Here is a 19,819-nt window from a genome sequence, read left to right on the forward strand (position 1 = left end):
CATTGCATCGTTATTACAGGACCTCCTTGCATGCGCCTCAGTTTTTTAGCTGGGCTAAATAAAAATACTGTGTGTACCAGGCTTTAGTGTTTAACAAAAAACTCGGCAGATCATTGGAGAGTGATAGCACAGGGCAGGGTCCTACAACATAAGTGAGGCCGGGGCAATTACACAAACAAGCTTGTGAGGTGAAGTGCTCCACGTTAGTTGGAAACGTATACTACTTAATGAAAATAAACCCAAGTTGTGGGTAGCTAGCAGACATACCACAAGTTTCATCAATTTTGTTCTTCAGTGGTTCCCATGTGTAGGCCTTGCCACCCCCAATAATGTGGAACGGCTGCAAGGATGCATCAATTACTGTCTGTGTGTTTATTTTTTTTAATACGTAGTAATTGTTTTCTCGGTGTATGGCTTTGCTGACATAGTGGCAAAAATTATCTTGGGTCCTAGTACGGGAACAATATTCTTTTTTGGGTCCGGAGATTAATAAGATCAAGAACCCCTGTGATGTTACACAAATATGCAAGATATAATATAATGCATTGTTATGGTAATGTCTATATAATTGGTTATTATGCTGCCATCTTGTTATTTTGGTTGTTGCACTTGGCTTTCTGTCTTTCCCTTCTGTGTTCCCTCCTGTTCCCTCCCATTTATGATGCATTTCCTGTTCCTGCTTCTTTATGCTCGTGGGGATAGAAATGGATACATCTGTCTAGGCCTTTTAAACAATCTTCTCGCATCCAGGAACACATTACCATGTTTTGACCTGCCAATACCATCTTTCAATCATCTGCCACATTTTGTTGTCTGCTATACCTACTGCTTGCAATAAAACCTACGTGGATGAAAGAAACAGTGTTTGGTGAGTTCAGCTATCCGATAATGATTTTCCGCGGTGATTGTATCTTCTTATACAGGCCAGGAATAGGTCTCAGCAAGGGATAAGTCACTATTACAATAATTGGAGTCAGAATAGTCAAAACATGTGGTAGAATTCCTACAGCCTGCTGTGCATGTTTAATCTGCAATCAAGCTCAGTGCCATCCGCCATCTTGTGAAACCACATGGTCGCACAAGCTTACTGCAAGTCATCTGTGAATGTTCAATACTGTTTCTCTGCATTGGACTGTGTTATCCCACCTGTCTAAGCTGCTGTTCCTCTTCCTAAAGAAACAGTAACCAGATGTACAGGGAGAAGATGCTGCAGATATGGCAGAGCAAAGTGTAAGACCCAAAACACACAATAATACCAAAACAGAAACTTCGAGAAAACTATGAAACCACTAGAGAGGAGTTCTCCAGCCATCTGTCAGATCTCTGAGACAGAACTACATACCGCATGTCAGTTTTGCCACGCTTTAATGATCAACCGGCTAAATTAGGAGACTCTATAGATCACCCATCTACAGCGTACCAATACTACCAGCAGCTGTCTGCTAAATAAACAGCTTTTCTAAAAGACTCTAATATAGATGGCTAGATGGCTCTTTAGCAGAACTAAGACAGATGAACTAAAAAAAGAGATCTCTTAGTGCAAGATGCTAAGGATAAGGTAGCACTCAGCATTGCTCAACTGCAACAGACCAGATCTCATAAATCCACTTCTACTAAGCTGACCGCACATTCTTCTAGATATTCTTGCTCTAGAAGCTCAACATTAAGCGACAAGCTAATAGAGGCCTGTGGAAGTCTGGAAGGAGGTAAAGTGCGTAGTTCATTTGCCAAAAAGGAAGCAGAGATAGGAGCTCACCAAGCAGAGATAGAAGCTCAGAACAAAACTCTTCAAGCAGAGATGGTTGCTCACCAAGCATAGGCAGAATCCCAAATAAAGTTTCTGCATATGGAAAGAGGAAACAGCCACCCTAGCAAGACTATAGGTCATTGAACAAAACAATGGGAGACTGTACTAATTCAGACTGTTCTATTCCAGCAGAAATGGAAGATCCAGTTGAACGCACCAGTGAATATGTGCTAAGGCATAGTGTTTGCAATGATACAGAATCATCTCCTGAACCGCCTACTAACATTACTGTTCAGACTCTCAACACAGAGACCTCCAATCTACAAAGGCCTGAGCCTCTTCAAGTCTACAACGCACCTACACAGAAAACCACATCACCTCTTGTCAATGACAAGGTGACTCCCAGCGACAAGCCACAGTTCAAGCAACAGCCAGCAGGAGCATTAGAGACTAAGCTAAATGCTCTTGCAACCTCATTTTATCCTGGTAAACCTCACCTTTATATACCAGAGAACTTTCATACCCAAGAGGTCCCACAAGTTACTTTGGCACTAAAGAGTGAGAGATCAGACCTGTCTGACTTCACCAGATATATGATTCACTGCAAGCACATTAATATTAGCCTCTCAAGGATCAACGACTGTCCAGAGAACTATAGGGCCTGGAGATAAACCTTCAAAGCGGCTATTGTTGATCTCAACCTTACTGCCAAGGAGGAAATTGATTTGCTCAAAGTGGCTGGGGCCAGAATCTGCAGATCGTGTTCAAAGACTGAGAGCAGTACAGGTTGACTACCCAGATGCAGGTCTTGCTGCTGCATGGTCAAGACTTGAGCAAACCTATGGTAGTTCTAAAGCCATAGAAAGCGCACTATTAAAAAGACTGCAAAACTTTCCAAAAATAGGTAGTAAAGATCATTGCACGCGTCAAGAACTAAGCAACCTCCTCATGGAGTTAGAGTTTGCAAAGGCAGACCCTCGTCTACCTGAGCTAAGCTTTCTGGACACTGCTCATGGCATAAATCCAGTGGTGTCTAAACTGCCATACAACCTGCAGGAGAAATGGGCACAACATGGCTCAAGATATAAAAGACTATAATGTATCCTTTCCTCCATTCTCATATTTGTGCAGGTTCAAGCCTGGACGAGAAATTATTCCAGCTTTAGCTTTTGTGAGTCTAGCCTGTCTGCTTCATCATCATCATCATGGTATGATAACAAAGTTAAACATAGAGACTCAAATAGAGCTGTATCTACTAAAAAGACAGACATCTCAACTGTTCACCAGGAGTGGTACAGGTGATAGAGATAAAGATCCTTATCGTCCGTGCCCTATTCACAACAAACCTCACCCTCTTAAGAAAGGTCGTGGGCTTAGGGCAAAGACTGTCCAAGAAACTTGGAATATGCTATAGGTGCTGTTCTTCCTATTACCATGTTGCTTGTAAAGTTGTCATCAAGTGCACAGATTGCAGTAGTGACAAACATGTTACAGCTATGCATCCTCCTCCACTTCCAGACAATCCACAGCAGCATCTACATTCAACCCTGCTTCAAATCATGACGGGGAGCAACAAAGCCATGCTCCAGCCACTACAAATGTTTCTTCTTCATGTACTGAAGTCTGTGGGGAAGGATCAAGCCACAAATGCTGTGCCAAGGTATGTTTAGTCAAAATAAATCCAAAGGATTTACCTGAGAAAGCTACCAGGATGTATGCCATAATAGATGAGAAGAGCAACAGATCCCTGGTTAAACCTAAATTCTTTGGGATCTTTGGCATAAAGGGACTTGCAACACCATTTACTCTCAACACCTGTTCTGGTGGTGTAGGAACCTCTGGCAGAAGGGCCGATGGGTTCATGGTCTCCCATATAAAGATGAAGAAGGGCATACCCTTGCCATCATTAGTTGAGTGTGACCAAATACCAGACAACAGGGAAGCGATTCCTACTCCAGAAGCTGCATATCACCATCCCCACCTAAGGCACCTGGTTACAGAGATTCCTCCAATGGAAATAGATGCTGAAATCTTGGTCTTGGTGGGAAGAGACGTTCTCACAGTACATAAAGTTCACCAGCAGTGCAATTGATCTGACAACGCCCCATATGCACAAAGACTTGATCTAGGCTGGGTAATGGTGGGCGATGTATGCTTGAACAGAATGCAAATGCCATCTGAGATTAACTCCTTCAAGACTTAAGTGCTGAGAAATGGGCTTACATCTCACTTCATGCCCTCATCAATATGAAGTAAAGGAGAGGCCTCCTTACATCATCCAGGTATCGGATGTTCTTCCCATTCCCTGTGATGACAACTTAGGGAAAAAAGTGTTTCGTACTAAACATGACAACAGAATGGCCTTGTCAATTGAAGATGGAGAGTTCATCATAATCATGGACAGTAAATTCTTCAAGGATGAATCTAATAGCTGTGTTGCACCATTACCTCTTCGTGCTGAAAGAGTTAGACTTCCAAACAATCGTAACAAGCTTTATCCAGATTCAACTCACTTAAGCAAACACTAAAGGACAGGCCTGAAATGAAGGACCACTTCATTGCCTTTATGAAAAGGATCTTTGAAAATGACCATGCTGAGCCAACTCCACCTCTTCAAGAACATGATGGGTGCTGGTATCTGCCTTTCTTTGGAGTGTATCATACATGTAAAACAAAGCAAATCCCGATAGTGTTTGACTCCAGTGCCAAGCATCAAGGCGTATCCCTGAATGACGTTCTCCTCACTGGTCCCAACCTAACCAACAACCTTGTAGGGGTACTTATGAGTTACAGAAGAGAGCCAGTTGCCATAACTGCTGACATTGAACAAATGGTAAAAAACTCATTCAGCGCTACAATCAATGAAAGAATGGAGTAACAGCAGCTGAACACCAGTAAAGGTCAAATCTATCAAATCCCAGTAGGCATATAATTACAAAGGGGGTGCAGCGCTAAAATACTCAAACTAAAATAGTACTCAAATGCAATAAAAATGTATGCAATAAAAATCTTTAAAGAATGCACTCCAATGCGGTAAGTCTGAATGCAAAAGAAAGTCCTTGAAACTTCATACAGCCAAGCATGAGGATTTAAGAAGACCCGTGCTGTAAAGGATGAAAGTGGCACCACTCCATTCGTGACTCCATCACCAGAATATGCGCTAGCCTCTCACCTTAATTACCTGACCTCAAGGGCCATTGCGCAGTGTATGTCAAATATTGGGTGAGCTCCCAATCTCTCCAGCTATGCCTCCAGTTCCAAACCGCTCAGCATTAATGCATTCCACCAAGAAAGATAACAGGGGACATCTAGTGCTCTCCGTTTTAACTCAACATTTATTGCATAATAAAATCAATGTACTCACAAATAAAGCACTTTCCAAGTGCATATCGAACAGCAGAAATGCATGTAGCAGCGCAGGTTGTGTGCTCGATGTGAGATCCCTTTGCAGCGTCGCGGGTGATGTCACAGCTCCTCCCCCGTACGCGTTGCGTCAGTGGGTGTGACTTCTTCAGCGGGGTACGGAGAGGGCGGCACCCGCACGCTATTTATCGATGTTGCCTAGCAATCGGACGCTACTCCAGGGGCGAAACAGGAAACACTCAGGTCTCCATTTTGGATTTGGGAAAAAAACGCCCTACTTCTGGGAGGCTCCGTGGCAGACAAAAGCTAATACATTTTTGATGTTGCCTAGTAACCGGACGCTACTCCCGGGGCGAAACAGGAAACACTCAGGTCTCCATTTTTGATTTAGGCAGGAACGCCCTATTTCAGGGAGGCTCCGTAGTAAACAAAAGCCAATACATTGTGAACGGGACAATGGGGATTCAGAACACGGATCAAAACACCCCAGACCCCTACCAACATATTATTGGGCATAATCATAGGATATTGCACTTATTCAACAATGGATGCATAACACCTGCAATAGCAGGAAAAGGAAGCCATATAAAGTGCATATATAAGTTATCTTTATAAAAAGGTTTTAATTACTCATATAAAGTGCATATATAAGTTATTTTTATATATAAAAAAAAGGTTTTAATCACTCATCTACAATGGGGATAATGAATAAAATTCTAAAATCACCTCATGTAAACGATATAAAGACGTCTATCCGCGAGGCTCCGTAAGGATCTTTAACATCTAAATAGCACCAAAGTTACAATGCATATTAATAAATCACACAATACTAAAAGACGCATAAAAACACATAAAAAACATAAAAACAGCACCTCCTATCTGTTAGAAATAAAACAATTTAAATCAAATTCCCCATTTAAACCCCCTGGAACTAAAACTTTAGTCTGGTATATCCAGAACGATTCTCTCCGGCTTAATTGTCTCACAAAATTTCCTCCCCTCCAATGACGAGTGGTTTTCTCAATACACCAAAACTTTAATCCGGTGGGATCACAATGGTGATACCTTTTAAAATGTTTGGGGACATTGTGCTTGTCTTTACCCTGTCTGATTCTGTTCATGTGCTCTCCAACTCGTACATGCAATGCCCTCATGGTTCTACCCACATATTGGTATCCGCATTTGCATTTGAGCATATATACTACACCCTTTGTTTCGCATGTAATAAAATCTTTAAGAAGATGTACTTCTTGTGTAGCTGTGGCCCAGAATTCTTTTCTTCTTTTAATGTTGCCTTTGGAGGTTTTGCAAGCTGCACACCTTCCGCAGTCGTAAAAACCTTTCATAGATGGAAAAAGCCTATTGTCAGATTTTTTGGGAGGGTCAATAACCCCTGGAGCTAACTGGTCTCTCAAAGTTGGTGCTCTACGGTATACGAACTTGGGTTTTGCCGGAAGAGCTGGGCCTAGTATTCTATCGTGTTGCAGAATAGGCCAATACTTGGCTACAATATTTTCAAATTTCCTGTACTGGACATTATAGTCCAGCACAAAGCAGAATTCATTGCTGGGAGCTGTCTTTGTGGACGGCATGAGGGTGGTCTCTCGTTTTATGGTGCTGACTTTTGACAGCTCCTTGTCAATGTGCCCAGCATCGTAACCTTTTTCTAAAAATCTGAAGGCCAATATTTTAGACTGGGACTGAAAGTCTTCCTCCAAGGAGCAGTTTTGTTTCATCCTTAGAAACTGTCCCCTTGGGATGTTACACAGCCACAGATTATGATGGCAACTTCCAGTGGGTATATATGAGTTTCGATCCGTGGGTTTGAAGTAAGTTCGAGTTTTCAAACACCCTTTATTCTTGAAGATCTCCAAATCTAGAAATACGATACGCTCAGTGTTCACATTCCATGTTAATTCAATATTCCTATTGTTAGAGTTAAGATGGTTCATAAATTGCTGCAAACTGGTCAAAAGGTATCAAAAGGTATCACCATTGTGATCCCACCGGATTAAAGTTTTGGGGTATTGAGAAAACCCCACGTCATTGGAGGGGAGGAAATTTTGTGAGACAATTAAGCCGGAGAGAATCGTTCTGGATATACCAGACTAAAGTTTTAGTTCCAGGGGGTTTAAATGTGGAATTTGATTTAAATTGTTTTATTTCTAACAGATAGGAGGTGCTGTTTTTATGTTTTTTATGTGTTTTTATGCGTCTTTTAGTATTTTGTGTTTTATTAATATGCATTGTAACTTTGGTGCTATTTAGATGTTAAAGATCCTTACGGAGCCTCGCGGATAGACGTCTTTATATTGTTTACATGAGGTGATTTTAGAATTTTATTCATTATCCCCATTGTAGATGAGTGATTAAAACCTTTTTATACATATATAAAAATAACTTATATATGCACTTTATATGAGTAATTAAAACCTTTTTATAAAGATAACTTATATATGCACTTTATATGGCTGCCTTTTCCTGCTATTGCAGGTGTTATGCATCCATTGTTGAATAAGTGCAATATCCTATGATTATGCCCAATAATATGTTGGTAGGGGTCTGGGGTGTTTTGTTCCGTGTTCTGAATCCCCATTGTCCCGTTCACAATGTATTGGCTTTTGTTTACTACGGAGCCTCCCTGAAATAGGGCGTTCCTGCCTAAATCCAAAATGGAGACCTGAGTGTTTCCTGTTTCGCCCCGGGAGTAGCGTCCAGTTACTAGGCAACATCAAAAATGTATTAGCTTTTGTCTGCCACGGAGCCTCCCGGAAGTAGGGCGTTTTTTTCCCAAATCCAAAATGGAGACCTGAGTGTTTCCTGTTTCGCCCCTGGAGTAGCGTCCGATTGCTAGGCAACATCGATAAATAGCGTGCGGGTGCCGCCCTCTCCATACCCCGCTGAAGAAGTCACACCCACTGGCGCAACGCGTACGGGGGAGGAGCTGTGACGTCACCCGCGACGCTGCGAAGGGATCTGACATCGAGCACACAACCTGCGCTGCTACATGCATTTCTGCTGTTCGATATGCACTTGGAAAGTGCTTTATTTGTGAGTACATTGATTTTATTATGCAATAAATGTTGAGTTGAGTTAAAACGGAGAGCACTAGATGTCCCCTGTTCTCTTTCTTGGTGGAATGCATTAATGCTGAGCGGTTTGGAGCTGGAGAGATTGGGAGCTCACCCGATATTTGACATACACTGCGCAATGGCCCTTGAGGTCAGGTAATTAAGGTGAGAGGCTAGCACATATTCTGGTGATGGAGTCACGAATGGAGTGGTGCCACTTTCATCCTTTACAGCACGGGTCTTCTTAAATCCTCATGCTTGGCTGTATGAAGTTTCAAGGACTTTCTTTTGCATTCAGACTTACCGCGTTGAAGTGCATTCTTTAAAGATTTTTATTGCATACATTTTTATTGCATTTGAGTACTATTTTAGTTTGAGTATTTTAGCGCTGCACCCCCTTTGTAATGACATTGAACAAATGTTCCATTGCTTCATAGTAAGAGTAGACCAAAGGAACTTTCTAAGGTTACTGTGGCACTGCGACAACAACAAACAATGAAGTGATTGAATACCGCATGAAAGTACATGTCTTCAGAAACAGTCCCTCATCTGCCGTTGCAACATATGGTCTATGAAGGACTACTCGATTGTGAAAAGGAGTACAGCACAGATGCTCCATGCTTTGTTGAGAGAGACTTCTACATGGATGATTGACTCAAATCCTTACCCACAGATGAAGAATCCATAGACCTACACCCTCAATGTATGCTTTCTAAGGCCAAACTCAGACTCCATAAGATTGCCTCAAACAGTGCTGCCGTGATGAAAGCCTTTCAGCCTGGTGATCATGCCACAGGATTTAAGGTTTTAAATCGGGGGAATGGACATGCCTCCTGTTCAGAGAAGTCTGGGCATACGGTGGAACTTATTAAAAGACACTTTCAGCTTTCAAGTCAGTGCTGCAGACAAGCCATTCACCAAACGTGGTGTTCTGTCAGTAGTGAACAGTCTATACGATCCACTGGGATTTGTGGCTCTCATCATCATACAAGTTAAATCCCTATTAAGACGGGTATCAGAGACTATTCAAGATTGGGGTGCTCCACTACCAACAGACAAATATTCAAAGTGGGAGTCCTGGAAACAATCTCTACATGCCTTAGATGGAATTGACATACTACGCTGCTACACTTCAGCTTCCCTTGCTGCAAGTCAGAGAAAAGGGATTCACATCTTCTCAGATGCATCCACTGAGGCCATAGCAACTGTTGCCTACCGTAAGGTAAGAGACTCTCACAATAAAACCCATGTAAGGTTTCTGTTTGGCAAAACTAAGTTGGCACTTAAGCCTGAGCACACAATTCCCAGGCTTGAAATTAGTGGGACTGTGCTAGCCGTATGAATTGCAGATTTTATACTACGTGAGCTAGACGTTCAGATAGATAACATTCAATTCTATACAAACAGCAAAGTTGTTTTGGGCTACATATACAAATTGGAAAAAGCGCTTTTATGTCTATGTCAGCAACCCTGTAGAAAGAATCAGAAAATCCTCAAGGCCTGAACAATGGCATCATGTTCCATCAGAGTTTAATCCTGCGGATCATGCCACCAGACCAATGTCTGCAAGTGTTTTTGCAAATTCTTCTTGGGCCTTGCAGGGAGATTCATAAAAAAAAAAAAAAAAAAATTATATATATATATATATATATATATATATATATATATATATATATATATATATATATACACACACACTGTACACACACACACATATATATATATATATATATATATATATATACACTGTACACACACACACACATATATATATATATATATATATACACACTGTACACACACACATATATATATATTTATTTATTTCTGGCTATTCAGTAGTAATGTATTATACAAGACTGATGCTCTATGAATGTACAGTAAATTATAGAAATGCCATGTTTATTAGATGTCCATCTATACAGCATCAAAGTATTTACCTACCACGCTTCAAAAATAAAATGAAACATTCACAACATATTTGTGTATCCAGTACATGCATTTATAATTTACCTGGTCTATACTTTTAACTCCAAGGCTTCTAAAGAAATACACAGCACTGCTGGCATAAGCTGATAAGCAAGAAGCAGTTCACCAATGTCAGTGAATTATATAAAACAGTTAAAAATACATACCAACAGGCATAGAGGAATGTGCTTTGAAGCTGTCCAACGAATCTTTTAATCTTTCAATATCCTGTAGGAGAAGCAGACTCTTGAGCTGATGTAAGAGGCACAGTTCAGAGAAAGGAACTGCACCATTCTTGATTTGATTTATTATTTCCAGCACCAGTTCAGTGGACAGAGCAGAATCTGCACATGGTGATTTGCCTAAAGGAATGAAGGGTACATATTCTAATAAACATTAAAGAATGCTTGTGTACAACATACATAAAATAAGTGTGTATAAGAATATGCCTGAAAAGCTGTCAGGAGAAAAATGTAAAGGCTACTATAGCTGACCTCATTTTGAAAATACTCATTGCTTGGCTGTCATGCTGGCCACCTGCCTTAAAAATGTTCTAGATTGCCAACAATGAAGATATATGTTAAACATGGTGTTCTGACTTTACATACTTGATGCTTGTCCCAAGACTTTAGTTCAGTCTAATAAAACAAAAAGGACCTGTTACCAGGAAGCTAGAACTTTTAGGACAAGTGGTGGGGAGTTTTTGTATCTTAATGCAGAGAATGCATTAGGTTAAAAAAAAAATTGACTTTAAAACCACTAACTCTAAATAAGTAATCTCATAATTCCAGGTATTTTGCATTAAACATTCTGTTGCACAGAAGTAGCTAGAGATGAATGACTCGATCAAGCAATGAAACAAAAAAAAGTATATATTGAATATGAATGAACCATTATAGTGCAGTTCTTGGACCAAGAAACTCTCCCCATGATCCCAAAGTCACATAACCACTATTAAGATTCCCTTTTAGAAAGATGTGCAGCTGATGAACTTGATAATGGCAAATAGATAAGGGTTCTAAAGGGCTGCTATACCAGCAACTTGACTGCTCCTCCATTGTGTATAATTAAATTGAACTTAAGCCTCTGTAGTTCCTGCATCATCTCCTGGCACATCAGTGGTGTTGAAAGGAGAGCCCCCTCTTGCAAAACTCATCAACTGCATAAGCGCTACTAGGTCACTGAGTTATCAGCCACTTAGTTATCTAGGCTAGTATACCTAAAAAAAAAAAAAAGGCAGCAGTATTAGGCCGGCCATACACAGTGGGGATTTCTTTCCTGCAACCACGGGTTGTAGGATATAAATCCATACCATTCTCCCATCAACATAGTGCTGGCAGGGGAATCCCTCATGTTGAGCTATTGTCTGCTCCTGGCAGGGCAGTGGGCAGAGGAAGCTGTCCCCGCTGGGAGAAGACAATGATTGTTGCTAGTCGCTATAGCAGCCACTAGCAATAATTGCAAGAGAATCTGGCAGGCTGGTTTTACCCAAGTTGATCGATCGATCAACTATGTACATTCAGCCTGCTTATTAACGGTTCGAATCTCAGCTGGTTCCTTTTGAACCGGCTACCATTCGAACCGTGTATTGCCAACCTTCCTAGCAGATTTACAGATCAGAAACCTGCAGATTTGTTCAATACTTACATTGGGCAGAACATCCTGTATTCACTCATCTTTAGTAAGAACTACAATTCAACCCAAGAAATAAAAATTAGCAGAAATATTTTTGCTATATAGAGGCCATTTGTTGATCGGTTTTCCCTTCTTACCCTATTGCAGATGGCAATGAAAGTGATCCAAGTCTAGGAAAAAAAGAATCTACACCCCAAAGAACTGCAGTTCAAAGGTTATTATCTTAAGAAAATGTAATTTTTTAGTGGGCACGTTTTGCAATAATACATAAAATGATTACATACAATTTAGCCAATTCACTTGTGAAAAAAGCTTTGTGAATCATATTTAAAACCATAAGGGGAAAAACTTCAAGCCTTAGGCCCCTTTCGCACGGAATGGACCCGCTTTGCTCAGCAGGGGATCTGTCTGCTGACCCCCTGCTGAGCAGAGCTGGCGGATGTCCGCTAAGTTTATGATAATTCCACTCTGCCCTATGGGCGATGGGATGTAAATGGACTGACTGTCCAATCAGATCAGACTACCTCCAATTCAATCTGCCTATATGGAAGAGGACAGATTCTCTTCTGTTCGTTTTTAGTGGACTGGTTTAGAGATAGGCGGGTGTAAAAGAACACAAGTGAGTTTACACCCACCGGTCCATAGGGATACATGGACCATTCAATCAGATCTGATTGACCCATGTATAAGGAGACTTGACATTAAAACATTTCTCTCAAAAGTTTTTAGGCATTATTCCTGTCAAGTTTAAATATAGTTGTAGTACATTTAATTATTTTAAACATTTCAGAAAAGCATACAGAAACAAGTAAACATACTTTCAGTGAAGTAGATCTCTTGAGTTGCTTGCAGGAAATCCAACAAATCCTCTGTTTTCTTCAGCTCTTCCTCACGTTGTGCAATGGACTGCTCCACTGTGTCCACCATCCCGGTCTCAGGCTGATTTGTTAACTCTACAGTCTTCGTCTTTGGCCAAAGACCAGCTGCTTTCAACCTTTCTTTCTGCCTCTTTCTTTGTAGTTTCCTCTTTTTATTTTTATTGATGAACTTGCTTTCAGATTTCAGAGGTTGATCCTCTGTGGGTTGCTGGTGGTTTCTGCTGTCAGGGGCAGAATGCGATGCAGCATTTTCTTTCTTCCGCTGCCCGCGTCTTTTTCGCCTCTTCACTGGCTGGTTCTCTGAAAATCAATTCAGTTATGACATTTATATTATTTAGATAATCTAGTCTGGAATATATTTTACTTTTGGTAATTAAAATAACGGTGCTATAACAAAAAAAAAAATCTTCTAGCAATTAAAACTACTCTGTTGCCGAGTTATAAACAATGTAAAAAAGCACCCACTTGTCACACTGCTCATTCCTATGATCTTCCACATCTGATGCACTTTCATACATTATTATTATTATCATATTATAATTATTACATTATTAATATTATCATACAGGGAGGTATATAGTGCCAACAGTTTGTGCAGCGCTTTACAACATTAGGGCAGACAGTACAGTTACAATACAATTCAATACAAGAGGAACGAAACAAGTAAAACGAAAAAGGTAATAACTGTGGGGGATGAGCTGATGGAGAAAATGAAAGTACAGTTGTTAGGTGGGGGCCAGATAGGCTTCTCTGAAGAGGAGAGTTTTCACAAATTGTCTAAAAGTGAACAGAGTAGGAGATAATCGGACAGATTGGGGTACGGAATAAGGGGTAATCCATAAGATAAGAGAGGCTCTGGAAAAGTCCTGAAGGCGAGCATGGGAGGAGGTGACGAGGGAGCTAGAGAGCAGGAGGTCTTGGGAGGAACAAAGAGAACAATTAGGTAGGTATTTTGAGACTATGCTAGTGATTATAGCTAGGGGCTGAATTGTGGATGGCTTTAGAAGTTGTTGTTAGCATTTTGAATTGAACTTGTTGGGTGAGCAGAAGCCAATGGAGGGATTGACAGAGGAGTTGCAGACACAGAGTGATTGGTAAGGTGGAGGAGTCTGGTGGCACCAGCATTTATGATGGATGGAAGGGGGATAGCTTATGCAAAGGTAAACCAATAAGAAGGGAGTTGCAGTAGTCGAGGCAAAAGATGACCAGGGAGTGAATTAAGAGCTTTGTGGTGTCATTGATTAGGAAGAGGCATATTTTGGAGATGTAGTGGAGGTTGAAGTGGCAAGATATGGACACTGATTGCACGTGGGGCTTAAAGGAGGGTTCAGAGTCCAGGACTACACCTAGGACCTTGGCATGGGGATGGGCTGATAGCTGTGCCATTGATTTTGACAGATTGATCAGGGGAATGGGCACATGAGTTCAGTTTTGTATTGGTTGAGTTTGAGGAAGTGGTGTGACATCCGGATTGATATATCTGTTAGTAAATTAGGGATACGTGAGGAGACTGAGGGAGTGATATTTTAAACAGCCCCTGTGGCTTTCGGTGAATCCCTCACCTGGCTCCTAATATACTAGGACACAGTATGGAGATAAAAAAAAAAAAACACATGGAACCACATATCGTGGTCATTCGAAATCTTGAAAGTGCTGGATGTGAACCGAGCCGTAGCCCTTGAAACGAGGCTAGAGAACAGCACACATGAGTATAAACCATCTTATTTCACATTGACTCATGGTAGCCAAGTCTGATACAGGAACATCAATAATTACCCATTTTGACACTGGGTAAGATTGCATAAGAGTTTGGGGTCAGTGATCACAATGCTGTACCAACAATATCACTGACCCTGCCAAAATTACCTTCCCTGCAACCTATCCTCATTGTGCTGCTACTGTGACAGTTACAGTACCGTTACATTATGGTGTAAGAGGCGCAATCATTTCCAACCTTCACTGCTACTATTTAAAGTATATGTAAATAAGTATAGTATTGGTGATGTTCTATGGGTAATTCAGTGACTGAAGACATCATCAGTAACAGAATTATTTAGGAAAGGGAACCACTTATCTCAAAGGAATCGCTTCCCACTGGCCCATAATGCTGCAGGATCTCAGTCCATAGCAAGAGTGTAACAGCTAGTTGATTCAGCCAGTGAAGTATGTTAGTAGGTCTGTGACAAATTGCTTGCCTGACATGGCCTGTATTAGTTCTATATGAATATTTTCTTGCTGTCTAAAATTAAAAAATAAATGAATGTATTTTTTACTGGGTAGCCGGACTTCAAATTGCTACTGAAATATAAGCTTGTCAATAGGTATTTGAAGAACACGACATAAAGGGTCAACCATTTCTTCGATTGGTAGTTACAACTACTGTTTGTTTTAGAAACAGACCTATATATCTCCAAAGTACTTTTGCACTTTTACTTCAATAAATGAAGTAGAAGGTTACTATGTGCATTATAAAAAGGTTAATTGAAGCAACACACAAATGCATTTTTGAGAAGCAGACAGAAGGAAAGAGCATAGTACAGTGTATTGGCCAATATAAAGACATTAAAAAATGCTAAAAGGGCTACTATTTCTGTTGACCTTCTTAAAATGCTAGTTGCTTGACTGACCCCACTGACTTAATTATTTCTGAATCATGGACATGGAAAAAGTATGCAGATTACAAAAACTCCTCATTTTTATACTCATTCCAGGTCAGTGACTCGGAATATTGAAGTTACAGCATGATAGCCGGATAACTGGCTGAATTTTCAGAAGGGGTGCTCAGCATTCACAACCTTTGAAGTGACACTAAACAATATCCTTCTTCCCAAAAAATAATCCATACACGTCCAAAACTAAAGTGGAACATCATTCAAAAAGTCAAGGCCCGTGGGTTTAATCCCTTTACTCAGCCTGTAACTGAGTTAATCAGTACCCACCCCACAATCCTCACCTAGACGAGGATGATATTCCTTGCCCCACACCACTTGCAGCCTCCTGGGAAGCATCACATGTCTGAGGAGGCTGCAGCACCATTCACAAAGCACCACGTGAGCTCATGCATGTGCAGAGGGGTGCCAGCTGTGGTTCCTCAGAAAGCTATAGCCAGCTCCCATATTCAAGATGGCAGTGCCGGGGACCCACAGCAGTAAACACTAACGGATCACCTGGCACCCCGACTGGGTACCTCCGTTGATGGAAGCTCCTAGTGCTTCCCGAGGGCTCCAAGCACTCCATCAGACACCATAATCACCGCAGACCCCACAAACCGCCGCAGCTTGGTTGGGGTCTCACAGTCTCCTACCAACCCTGGGCCTAGGAAAAGGCTCCAGGTTCCAGTGGGTGAACTTCTTTCCCCAGAGAGTGAAGCAGGAACAAGCTCTTACAAGAGCTTAGTGATTATGCAAGGGAGTATGAAGAGCATAGAAATCCCTTGTAGCAGATTCCCCCAATAAGAGACAGGACTCTAGATTGAGGGTGAAGTAGAACTCAAGGTTTAATGGTACAGCTGCTCTTTTATACAGTTTTCCCCCACAAGGTTATTGCCCAGGTGTACCTTGTGGGGGAACAGGACATGAAATTCACAATCCAATAAAAACAGAGTTTTACACTCAATCACTCCCATACAGTGTACACAATCCCTCCCCTCTGCCTGATTACATTATCATATGCAGATGAAATTGTATACAGAAACAGAATTAACCTGAATTAATTATCTAGCCATCTGGACAGAACAATGTGAGGTCATTAACATTTAACAATGGGACAGGCAGACTTAACACAATACACATCCCACTTAAAAACAGACAATAGGATAAATACTGCCGATGACAGTGTGTCTGTCCCCTACATTCAAGTACATAGAATACACATCTACGTATTGCTATGATTATTTAGGTGTTACAGACTTCATGGCAACAGGCTATAGGTCTCACAGTGTAAAGTGGGATTAAATCTTCATAGTTCTTGAGAGATATTGTTGATAAATATTACTCTCCAGTTTGAAGTTATCCAAACCATTTTCCAGGTGTCCCTTAAGTATCTGTCTTTCACTCCCAGTGACCGTGAGTACCGTCACATATCTTCCCCCCAAAGATAGACTAACCAGGTACCAGACCTCCAATCGGTCTGCGCCGGAGTTAGTTGGGTAACAAGTCCCAATGAGTCAATCCATCATGGCAGCTTCCTTGACAAAGTTCTACATAGTTTGTAAGTTTGTCCTGGCAAGGCGCATGGAGCTCTTGTAGCCGATCAGTCTATGGACGTCTGGTTTGGGCAGACCAGACTGGGCTTCTTGGTCACCCTGTGTCCCTAATAGACACAGGGTGACTTAGACATAAGAGGGGTCTAGGGGGCTAAGAGAGCGATTTTCCAACCTCTCTAAAAGTAGGTAGTCTTCCACGGGCCCTACCAATGTCTGCACCCAACCAGTACCCCAAACAAATTGTCTGGAAAACAGCGTTACTTACCCAGCCAACCTCTGCCTCTCTCGTAGCACATACCCGCAACTAGGGATTAGCGTGGACTGGCCCTTCTCCTGGGAGTCCTTTCAGCCGCTGGAGAGAAGACAGGGTGGTGGGGCTCACTTCATCGGGCTGTTGGGGATCTGGGCCGACTATCCAGCATCCCTAGAGTATACAACTGAAGACTGTAGTCCCATCCACTACCATAGGAACTCCCATTATTTTTACATTAAGGACAGAGGCCAGCTGCACTCTGCTCTGTTGCCAGCTCTTCTGCTGGGTTGGGGTCAGTGAATACTACCCCCAGGACCTGGTTGGGGGTCTGCTCTAGAGAGGGATTGCCTACCTCCTCCTCCTGGTATTCCTGTGGGGTAGGTTGGGGATCTGGACCAGCATCCCTGTAGGTCTGGTGCAGAGACCGTGGTCCCATCTGCACCATTGGGATCAGGGCTGCTATCTCCCTGTGGTTGGGGAGAGGGATTAGTTGTCTCCACTTCCTTGAAGGTACACTGCCACTCGGGAGGAAGGACAAAACCTTCAGCTCCCTGTAACACATACTGCCACTGGGGAGGAAGGATGACACCTTCAGCTCCCTGTGACTCTGTCTGCCGATGAGGTGTAGAACTGACTGTCTCTATTCCCAGTAACTCCTGCTGTAGCTGGGGATCTGGGCCAGCTGCCCAGCCTCCCTGTAGGGCGGTAGAGGGACCTCAGTCCCATCTCCACCTGCCATCGGTAGGTCTTCCCAATACCAGTCTATAATGTCTCTGCAACTGAAGGGTTGTAGGTCTGGATCTGCCACCCAGCACTCTGGCTCTGCTTGCAGTGTAGATTGGGGCGGAATTGAGCGGAGCAGGCGTTGGTAGTCCTGCTCAAGTTCCCACTCCCTTCTGACCAGATGAATCAGGTCTGACCCCAGGTCGTCCGCTCTGGGGAGATCCAGTAGGGCTTCCCTGGTGTTGTGGATGTCCCAGAGCCGACATCCAAAGTCATTGCTCTCCTCAAAGGCCTCCCACAGTAAGCCCGGGCCATTACAGTCCTCACCTTCCGGCACATTGTCATCAGCCATCAAGTGGTTGCGCCGGGTGGCGTACCACTTTAGTGCCCAGTAAGCTTCATCCAGCCACAACTCCTTCCAATTCAGGTCCCACAGCTCCGTCACCCACTCATCCAGGGGTTGCTCTCCTAGGAAAGGTAAATGCAGGGCATTGTATACCTGCAACAGCTGTTCTTTACTGGGAAGGCTCTCTCTCCGCCTCTGCTGCACATCCTCTAAGGCCTTATACCACAGTTCCTTTCGAGTGGCATCTCTCCAGTCCAATATGCCTTCCTCTTATGCAAGCCCATCCTGTTGGGCCAAGTGTTGCTGTAACCTCCAGAGAAACTCATCCTCATATGGGGACGCTGCACAGGTGTTCACTTGCTCCATAACGTTACCGGCGTCTCCGAGAGCTGCTTTTTCTCACACTAGGATGCCATCCCACCGCTTGCCACCAATGTAACGGATCACCTGGCCCCCCGACTGGGTACCTCCATTGACGGATGCTCCTAGTGCTTCCCGAGGGCTCCAAGCACTCCACCAGACACCATAATCACTGCAGACCCCACGAACCACCGCAGCTTGGTTGGGGTCTCACCATCTCCTACCCACCCTGGACCTATGACAAGGCTCCAGGTTCCAGTGGGTGAACCTTTCTTTCCCCAGAGAGTGAAGCCGGAACAAGCTCTTACAAGAGCTTAGTGATTATACAAGGGAGTATGAAGAGCATAGCAATCCTTTGTAGCAGATTCCCCCAATAAGAGACAGGACTCTAGATTGAGGGTGAAGTAGAACTCAAGGTTTATTGGTACTGCTGCTCTTTTATACAGTTTTCCCCCACAAGGTTATCGCCCAGGTGTACCTTGTGGGGGAACAGGACATGAAATTCACAATCCAATAAAAACAGAGTTTTACACTCAATCACTCCCATACATTGTACACAATCCCTCCCCTCTGCCTGATTACATTATCATATACAGATGAAATTGTATACAGAAACAGAATTAAACAGAATTAACCTGAACTACTTATCTAACCATCTGGACAGAACAATGTGAGGTCATTAACATTTAACAATGGGACAGGCAGACTTAACACAATACACATCCCACCTCAAAACAGACAAGAGGACAAGACTGCCAATGACAGTCTGTCCGTCTCCTACATTGAAGTACATGGAATACACATCTACGTATTGCTATGATTATTTAGGCATTACAAACTTCATGGCAACAGGCTATAGGTCTCACAGTGTAAATTGGGATTAAATCTTCATAGTTCTTGAGAGATATTGTTAATAAATATTACTCTCCCATTTGAAGTTATCCAAACCATTTTCTCAGTGTCCCTTAAGTATCGGTCTTTCACTCCCAGTGACGGTGAGTACCGTCACAAACACAAACTGAAGTTCCTCCTTAAAGGCAATTTTTAATTAAGTTGTTTCTTACTGTGGTTTTCTGTCTTCTTGCAATGTCCTCTGCGAGCACATGAACCTGTTTTTTGCCTCCTCACTTCCTTTTGTTTGGAATGAGTGGAGCACATTAGTTGCGGCCATGTGGACTGCTATGCACACTACAAATCCCATTGTTCATAGTCCCTTGTCCATCTCAGAAGTGGGCAATAGAGGGTGATTACGGGGGAAATTTACTAAACCA

At 42.4% G+C, this 19,819-nt stretch overlaps 1 protein-coding gene across 2 annotated transcripts in view; it reads right to left on the reverse strand.

Moving 5' to 3' along the window:
• Window positions 1–19,819, reverse strand: part of ERICH1 (glutamate rich 1) — a 201,872-nt gene that overhangs the window by 14,533 nt on the left and 167,520 nt on the right. For both annotated transcript variants that reach the window (XM_082249555.1, XM_082249556.1), the window contains exons 6-7: window positions 12,603–12,962; window positions 10,317–10,511 (exon numbers count right to left, since the gene is read on the reverse strand). In XM_082249555.1, the coding sequence (XP_082105681.1) occupies window positions 10,317–10,511; window positions 12,603–12,962 (555 nt within the window). The remainder of the gene's footprint in view (window positions 1–10,316; window positions 10,512–12,602; window positions 12,963–19,819) is intronic.

Source organism: Pelophylax lessonae (assembly GCF_965119305.1).
Source record: "Pelophylax lessonae genome assembly, chromosome: 3".
NCBI lineage: Eukaryota > Metazoa > Chordata > Amphibia > Anura > Ranidae > Pelophylax > Pelophylax lessonae.